The sequence below is a fragment of the Osmerus mordax genome, chromosome 13 (genome assembly GCF_038355195.1).
Source record: "Osmerus mordax isolate fOsmMor3 chromosome 13, fOsmMor3.pri, whole genome shotgun sequence".
In the NCBI taxonomy this organism is placed as follows: Eukaryota; Metazoa; Chordata; class Actinopteri; order Osmeriformes; family Osmeridae; genus Osmerus; species Osmerus mordax.
Window position 1 is genome coordinate 10,809,223 of NC_090062.1, and position 8,823 is coordinate 10,818,045.

An 8,823-nucleotide genomic window follows, 5' to 3' on the forward strand; every position below is an offset into this window, starting at 1 on the left:
CTTACAAATTCCACATCTTATCTAAGCGGCTTTCATGAGAGAGGAAATTTGCCATGTGCCTTCCAAAAAAAAAAAAGATTGAAAAAAGGGAAAGGGTGGTATGAGCCTGTCAGGATTCTCCTGTAAATATTTGGTCAACAGCTTTTTAAGATGTATCCTGATTGGTCGGTTAAGGGCAAACCCAACATTCCATCAAGGTTCACTTTGGCAACTTGTTCGACATATGAATGAATGAGAAGCATTTCTCACAAATACCAGAGGTGCATGTGTGCATTTACGCACTAGACATTAACTACGCAGAGTTTTCTTCGACCTAGCAAAAGCGTGTCCGGACTAGATTTCTGCGCCTTTCAATAGGATTACATGATTCAAAAATGATTCATTCGTATGTCATCATCATGGTCTTGTGCCTTTGTCATTTTTACTCAGCATTTGGACAGGTGAGTGGTCACTTTGTGAATGGCACTTTCACTATGGCAAGTGCTATGAGAGAACAAGTTTGTGAATGGCAATGTTTATAATGAAATATCTCTCATGACTTTGTAACAACAAAAAATCCCAATGTGAAATTGTGAAAAGCTGATGTTGCATGTTTCATACAAACAAATTAAGTATTGGCAAAAGGGGAGGGAAAGGGGGTTGTATAACTCTCCGGCTGAGAAAATAAGCCTGAGATGACGATTGTTGCAGAGTCCTTTCACAGACAGTCATGTGTCCACAGCTCTGGCTGCAGTGTGCGTCTGACAGGCTGGGGGACGAGAGAGACATTGGACACGTTTTCCTTGGCTGAAGTGACTTTAGTCTCTTTTTAAAGTCAAAGAGCCAGAGTGTCACCCTGTGCTGTCATTGCCGTAGTTTCACCATCACCAGTTCACAATGCCACCCTTTGGTTTGACCGCACTTTGCACGCTAGTGATAACAATGGTCAGCGCTTGGCATTCATGTCCACAGCATGCAGAACTGATCTATGAATGACTCAACACCTCCAACATGAGTTTTATGCTGAACTGCTAAACTTCTCAGATCAGCAGTGTGCGTTTGTGTGTGTTTTTAAGCCTCCTGACCCAGCAGTTTTTTTTCTCAGGTTCAGTCCCCAGTCAACATTTCGTTGTTTTAATTAGATTCATTATTCATGTGTTGTTTGTCAACAATGCTGTGAACATTGAGATAATGAGCTGAGTGGGAGAAGCATCCAGGTCTTATTAGAGACCCGTGGCTACCTGGCAGGCCCATTCACATCCTGACAACTTGCGCCCCAGGGATCAGACCATGTTCCACTTAAACAACCCATCACGGTCAACGCTCAACGCAGAAACACATTTCTGCCACACACACTTTCAGCTCAATACACAACCTCTCTGTGTTTCACCAGAGGGAGAGCTGCAGAGAGTCTGAGGTTACTGTTACCTTGACCCAAGCTTCCGTTTACTCTCCTTAATTCAAAGGCTAGCTCGTTATGCCTATGAATGGGGAAACTGAAGGCGTGTTAAGCCAAACACCGAGATACGTTCAGCGTCACTACATGCAATGAAACCACATGGGATTTTTGCCTGGGGAGGCAGAAAGAGGGCAGTATGGCGGGGTTGCTAACAGCGGCTTTTCTCTCCATCTGACTCTGACTGACGTCCCTCCAGAGCCCCAGCCCTGCCCCAACCTGCCAGCTGTTTTCACAGGACCTCCAAATATTTACCCTTCTCTTTCCTGCAGGACAAAAACATGAATTGGCTTTCTGAAATCACTTATCAGAGGAGGGTGGAAAATAATAAATACTGTGAAAAAGCGACATACGGAGAGAGGAGAAAAGAAAAGGGACAGAGTATAAAGAAAATAGATGGTTGAGAGAGTTGAAAGTCATAGAAAAAGTTAACAAAAAAAAAAGCCACTACCCCTCAATGTTTTTTTTCCAGCCAAACAGAGAAGTGGCTGTGCCCATGAACGCGCCTCTAGTCATTGCGTACACAGGCAATGTTTACCCACGGCATGTTTTTTATGCTACGCAGTCTGACCTGGCGGCCCTCGCCACCCTCCACTTCATTACACACCGCTAGGTTAGCAACACCTCCCAGAGATGTACACACATCCCAGATACCCTCCAGAAGTACACATCGGTTATAAAAGATTGCATTGTAATTAGGATCAGTCAAGCTGCCTCCAGGCCTTTCTTTCCACTGGCTAAAGCGGATGACTGGAGAGAGGAAGAAAGAGGGAGCGAGAAGGAGATGTAGATTACAAAGAGAGAGCAGAATAAGAGACAGATGAAAGAAAGAGAGAACGTTTCCTGAAAACATGCTGCCTTCAAGGCAGGAGAGGAGTGGTAGTGTGTGTGGCTGTGTGGATGTTTGTGTGTGTGTGTGTGTGTGTGTGTGTGTGGATGTACATACACGTGTGTGTGTGTCTTGGTTCATGTGTAGGTCAGTTCACCAGGGGGGGATAAAGTCAACACTCAATGAAATCATTCACCATTCACCCGCTCCTCTGCTCACAGTCAGCTCTGAAACCTCTAATCCCCCCTGGGGAGGTGACACAGCCATGTCGGCAGGGCTCAGCATCCTTCTCCTCCTTCTTCTCCTCCTCTCCATCATCCTTTACCTCCTCACCCTCCTCCTCCTCTCCTGCTACTTCTTCATCTCCTCACCATCCTCCTCTCCTCCTCTCCTCCTCTCCTCCTCTCCTCCTCTCCTCTTTTCCTCCTTCACCTCCTCCCCCTCTCCTCCTCTGCCTCATCCTCCCCCACCTCCCCACCTCCACACCTCCCCTCCTCTTTCTCCCCAAGCTTCTCCTTCTCCTCACCTTCCTCCTCCGCTTCTTCCTCCACCTCCTCCTCATTCCTCTTTTCCTCCTCCCGGTCCTCTCCCTCCCCGCCCTCCCCCCAGGTCTAAGTAAAGCTCTCTGTGACTCTGATATTACTGCCCAGTCCACATACATCTAAAACCTGACTGAACTATTAGATCTATCTTAAGAACACTTCGTTCTATCTTAGGATTCCTTTCATGCAGCCCTTCTTCCAAACCAGCATGAAAGCTCCCTGTGTTGCTCACCACACACAGCTGATAAATAACCTGGTAATGAGATCTGATTCAATAACATGAAAGCCTGATCTACACATTTTCATATATGCTTTGTTCTGTGTACAGAATCTTGATTATGTTTTGCTCGGATGCAACAGTGAAAATTGTGTGTGTCTATAAGAATTGTACTACACAAAGGAATCTTTTACTTACACGTATTACTTTCCTGGTCTTATATAAGGCTTAAAGAATTAGTTCCACATTTTCAACATTCCTTCATTAAATAATTAAGATTAAAATGTTAAACAATTCCTCTTACACCTTCCCCTCTAGGACTGTGCCAGCAGGCAGGAGATGCAGAGCTCTTTGAAGCAGGTCCAGAAGCTCCTCTCTGCCCACGAGGCTTCGTACGTCCAGAGTCTGCGCACCCTGAGGAAGAAGATCAACCTGCTGCAGGCTGCCACCACCAAACAGGCCGCCAAACCCGATAACGGTGAGCGTCTTACATTAGACAGTGACAACAACTTTGTTTGGATTGATTGGCCCTTAAAATGTCATCACCCGTCTCCCCGCCCCCACTCTAGGAACCTGCCCGAAGCTGGAGGCTCCCGTCAACGGCAGGAAGTTGGGCAAGGTGCAGACACCAGGCCATGAAGTCCACTTCCTGTGCGAAGCAGGCTACGATCTGGTTGGAGCAGAGACCAGGATGTGTCAGGATACCTTCACCTGGAGTGGCCAGCAGCCCACCTGCCGAAGTGAGTTATCTGATCACCTGACTACATCGTCACCTGACCACCTAATCACCTGATCACACGGTCACCTGAACTTGGACTTTTTTGGCTATTTTTGGCTTGACAAGAATGTACAATTTAAGTTATATTCCTTTACTCCAATTCACCTCCTCCTCCTGGTCCCTTCTGTTCTACTCGTCCCTCACTCCTCACTGCCCACCCCCCCAACTCAATCTTCCACACTCCCCCCTCCCTGGTCATTCCTCTCTGTATCTGCTCTGCCCATCTTCCTCACATTCCCTGTCACCATCCTCTTTGTGGAACTCCTCCCCTCCCTCTCTCTCTTTTTCCCTTTTGACGCGTCATTCATATTGCTGAGATTTGTCTGTCTAGATAAGATGTGCTCTTCTACCCGCCTTGTGATCAGGTTTCTTGTGTGTGTACCTCTTGGTCTTCCAGTGCTTTTATTGAAGGCAGTGACACATGTGACATGCCAGCCCAGGATGGCTCGCTAACGTACAGATAACACTTCAAAGCCTCTCTGTGAGACCAGAGGCTTCCCTTTCACTCTGGCTGGCTAGGTTCAGCAGCATATACACACACATACACACACACCCAAACCTATAGGGTTACATAAGGGTTGTATCTGAGAGTCCAGCAAGCAGCTCACAGCCCATGGTACTGAACCAGGTAACCCTCCGCCACACACACACACACACACACCTTATCCTGCTACATCCACCAACCCCTCCTCCTCCTGTCTTTCCTCAGACATAAACGAGTGCGAGTCCTCTCCCTGTCTGAATGGAGGGACGTGTATGGACGAGGTCAACCAGTTCTCCTGCACCTGTACCAAAGGCTGGGCTGGAGCTACTTGCCAGAGCCCTGTGCCAACATGTAGGTATCTCTATACTAAGAAGTTGGTATCTCTGCGCTAATATGTAGGTATCTGTGTGCTAACGTGAAGGAATCGCTGTGCCAATATACAGGTACCATTGTACCAAGGTGTAGCTATCCCTGAGCTGAGGTTGGCTGGGTTAGGTCTGGTCCTGGGTGGCGGGCAGTTCTTCTTCTCATTGGCGGGATGAGCATTGGTTCTGGTTCCGGGTGGTTGGGCTAGCATACACGGCACTAAATTCTGTGTCGATCAGCTAAATCCAGTCCAGTTAGGTTCTGTGGCTCTGTGAGAGTTTGTTTTCATTTCTGCATGCAGGGCTACAGTGCAGGGCTGTAGGTGGGAGCCACACAGGGAGACCAGGGCGTTCAGTTAACGACACTCTGACCATGAGCGGTCTGTTCGTCCATACTCAGCACTAACACTACTGGCTCTGTCAGGGCCCACCTCTCCACTCCCTCTGAATGACTTACAGTAGGTCTGTGATCTCATACACACACACACACAAACACACACATATTCACACACACAGATGCCAACGCGAAAGCACATGCATATTCTGTACATACACACATGGATACCAGAATACAAGTACACAATCATCCCATCACACAGAAACAAACACATAGACACAACAGCAGAGCAACATATTATGAATGACTTGTATCCATGGCAACCAAAAAAAGAAATACACCGTGGTAGCAGCTCAGAACCCACCCTGTTTTCCATTGGCAAAATAATGTGGGCTTAAGAAGGTCTTCAGAGAGCACAGTCCTCTCCTTGCCTCTTGTACTATGCCTAAGAGTCTCTATGGTCTCTCTCTCTCCACACAGACTCACTCTCACATAGTATGCATGCATTCACACACACACTCAGTCACAAGCACGAACATACACACAATATTTACTTAACTGTCCTCTCTGTCTCTCTGTCTCTGTCTCTCTCTCTGTCTCTCTCTCTCTCTCTCTGTCTCTCTCCCTAACCCTGTCCCCCCCCCCCCCCCAGTTTTCGTCACCATGATGAACACCTCATCTTCCACAGCTGGCTCCTCCTCCACCTCTGCAGCAGCTGCCACCACATTGCCAGCAGCAACAGCCTGGCCGTATGTCCGTCCGTCCCGCTGTACACAGGTTCAGGGCACCACCCACTGCACCTGTGACCCAGGGTACACCATCTCTGGACGAGACACCTCCACCTGCACAGGTGCCATGGCAATGTCACAACACACATACATTGCGCTCCAGGTACGTTATTATTGTATATCATTATTTTTGTATGTGTTTCAGACATTGATGAGTGTGAGCTGTTCCACAACGGTCCAGCTGGTCGACTGTGTTTGCACTCCTGTGTGAACACCCCTGGAGGCTACCGCTGCACCTGCCCAGCAGGATACAACGTCACCCGGGATGGACGCAACTGCAAAGGTCAGCTAGGGTACACATACACACACACACACACACACACTCACACACACCCACACTCACCCCCTTAGCTTGTCTTTTCCTGCATCTCATATTTCCCATACAAACAACATCTGAATACATGGTAAAAAATAATCTGAGAATACAGAGGAAATTCTTTCTCAACTCACTATCCTTGTCTCTGTCTGGTCTTAGACATAGATGAGTGTGCCACCAGACAGAACACCTGTTCACGGGACCAAATGTGCATCAACACCTACGGAGGGTTCCAGTGCGTGCGTGTGGACTGCCCTCGGGTCAAAAATGCGACTTACGTCAAGACCTCACCTATGTGAGCCCATGAAATTGAATCATGCCCTTATTTATCCAGTGCAATGACACCATTACAGACTCACCCTCTCTCTTTCTTCCCCACTTTCCTGTCCTCCCATCCCTCCTTTCTTCCCTCCATTATCACCTATGCTCTCTCCCTCACCCCGTCTCCTGCCACCTCCCTCCTGTCCCTCTCCCCAAGGCGTTGTGAGCGGAACCCCTGCCCCGTGGACAACAAGGCGTGCTCCCAGGCGCCCAACTCCTTCTCCTACCACTTCCTGTCTGTCATCTCCAACTTGTCAGCACCACGCGTCATGTTCCGGGTGTCGGCGGTCCGCGTGATGGGTGACACACTGCGGTTCTCTCTGCTGGGAGGAAAGCAGGCTCGCCGGCACTTCACAGTGCAGCGCTCGGACCGCCAGACGGGCCAGCTGATGCTGGTGAGCCCGATCCCAGGCCCCGCAACTCTGGAGGCCGAGGTGGAGATGAGTGAGCTGGAGAAACGCGTCCAGCTGGGGAGATACATCACCAAGGTGACCATGTTTGTGTCTCAGTACGACTTCTAGAGTGACGGGGGGTGATGGGTTGGTGGGCAGGGAGGTAAAGGGAAGGGGTATTGGTGAGGGGAGTACTGGGATTGAGAGAGCGAGATCGAAAGAGGGAGGATTTGAGAGAGAAAGGGGAGGGTTTGAAAACTGGCAAGATAAGGGAGAGAAGAGGAGAAGATTCGCAGATAGGGAATTAGAGATATGGAGGGATTAGTGCGATAATAGAACATGGATGAAAAGGTGACTGTGGGTATAAAAAAGTGATTTGAGTGAGGGATAAGGAGTCATGAGTAAAGGGGTAGGAGGTAACGATAGGGGTACAGACAGGGATACGGACAGAGCTAGTAGTTTTCCTCAATTGTGAGGAGGTGTCCATCTTTTCCCAGATGGCTTTGCACTCTGGTGACTCACATAATCTGATGGTGGTGGGGGGGCATCTTCAGTGCATCTTTGTGAAGGATGATCAGGATAATAAACCACACTTCCTGTATTTTCTGCTCTTCTTCTGCACCAGTTATATTTATTTCTAAACAACGATCAATTGTACAATCTTGTTTTCCTGCTTTTTATTTATCTGCCAAAGCACCATGTATTAAACATCTGAAACAATATAACTACTTCTGTGCTTTATTATAATTTTTTCCTTTTAAATTATTAACAAATTTGGGGAACATCCTGTCTACAGGATCACTTTCTCCAGGCGTAGGCCTACTGCGTATTTACTGAACATACTGTATATCATTATACTGTATATCTCATTAGTTTCTGAAAAAGTCACATCTTAACCCCACAACTTTTCATTCAGAAAATTATATTTACCGCATATTATGGTAAATAAGCCTCATCGTGTATAAATCACACTCCCCAGAATGAGCACCTTGTGTTTGTAAACCGAAGTATAAACGCACCGGAATATAAGCCGCACTTTGATAGCCCCAACGTTACCGTTGCACCGGCCAATATTAGGCAGAACCAATGCTTTCATTTGATTACGTGCCGACTCACACTGCATTGTGACAGTGGACAGCTTGGATAGCAATCTAATTAGATTACATTCCCAATCAAGGGGAACACTTAAATTATCTAAACTATAGACCATAGCATTACACATATCAAAACAGAACGAACACAGCAATAGAACTACAAACAATGCTTATTTAACTAAGCTAATGCCCTTAACTTAGTAGCAGATAATGTCTAATATGGGAGTCAGGTGGCTGAGCGGTGAGGGAGTCGGGCTAGTAATCTGAAGGTTGCCAGTTCGATTCCCGGCCGTGCCAAATGACGTTGTGTCCTTGGGCAAGGCACTTCACCCAACTTGCCTGGGGGAGAATGTCCCTGTACTTACTGTAAGTCGCTCTGGATAAGAGCGTCTGCTAAATGACTAAATGTAAATGTAATATAGACCTTAAACAGGCTCTGTTAGTAGCTTTTCAGCTTGCCGCAGGGTATTCTGGGTATCAAGAGCAATGCACGAATATACGCGATCTTACATCATTGTGTAACACACTTCGGTTGTGGATAGTATGTCCAGAAATAAATCCAGAAACTAATTTAGTGGCAGAATCCATATTCCATGGATATATTATAAGTTTAGCTAGCTTGCAAATCCTGAGGATAGCCTACTGTAGCAGACCTTTCTATGTGACAACGGACAAGGGTGTTTTGTCCCTCGGGAGTTGCCGTAGGCTTGATGCTGAAAGCATTACGTGAAACCAGTGAGGGCTGTTCAAATGGCGACGATGTCAAGAAGAGCAGTGGTAAAATACAAGTTATGAAAAGAGACCGCGTCCGTGTCTTATTGTCCACACTATCATATACAATTATATCTAAAACGAATTTACAAAGAGCTCGGTTAGATTAACAAAGTTGAATTAGTAATGTTGTTAGCGTTTTTTTTGCTAGCTT

General features: G+C 47.1%; 1 protein-coding gene across 1 annotated transcript; it reads left to right on the forward strand.

Annotated features, from left to right (window-relative positions):
* Positions 1 to 374: 374 nt before the first annotated feature.
* LOC136955636 (fibulin-7) lies at positions 375 to 6,937 on the forward strand. Its single transcript, XM_067249373.1, has 8 exons — positions 375 to 440; positions 3,342 to 3,501; positions 3,593 to 3,763; positions 4,511 to 4,636; positions 5,640 to 5,837; positions 5,921 to 6,058; positions 6,251 to 6,386; positions 6,570 to 6,937. Exons 1-8 carry the CDS (start codon positions 375 to 377, stop codon positions 6,931 to 6,933), a joined length of 1,359 nt encoding a protein of 452 aa, XP_067105474.1. The 3' UTR covers positions 6,934 to 6,937.
* Positions 6,938 to 8,823: the final 1,886 nt, after the last annotated feature.

Excerpts from the sequence above, each read along its gene's own strand:
- LOC136955636 (XM_067249373.1), top strand. The coding sequence starts at position 375 with ATGATTCATTCGTATGTCATCATCATGGTCTTGTGCCTTTGTCATTTT. Across the intron at positions 441-3,341 it reads TTTACTCAGCATTTGGACAG|GACTGTGCCAGCAGGCAGGA; the intron begins GTGAGTGGTCAC and ends CTTCCCCTCTAG. Across the intron at positions 3,764-4,510 it reads CCAGCAGCCCACCTGCCGAA|ACATAAACGAGTGCGAGTCC; the intron begins GTGAGTTATCTG and ends GTCTTTCCTCAG.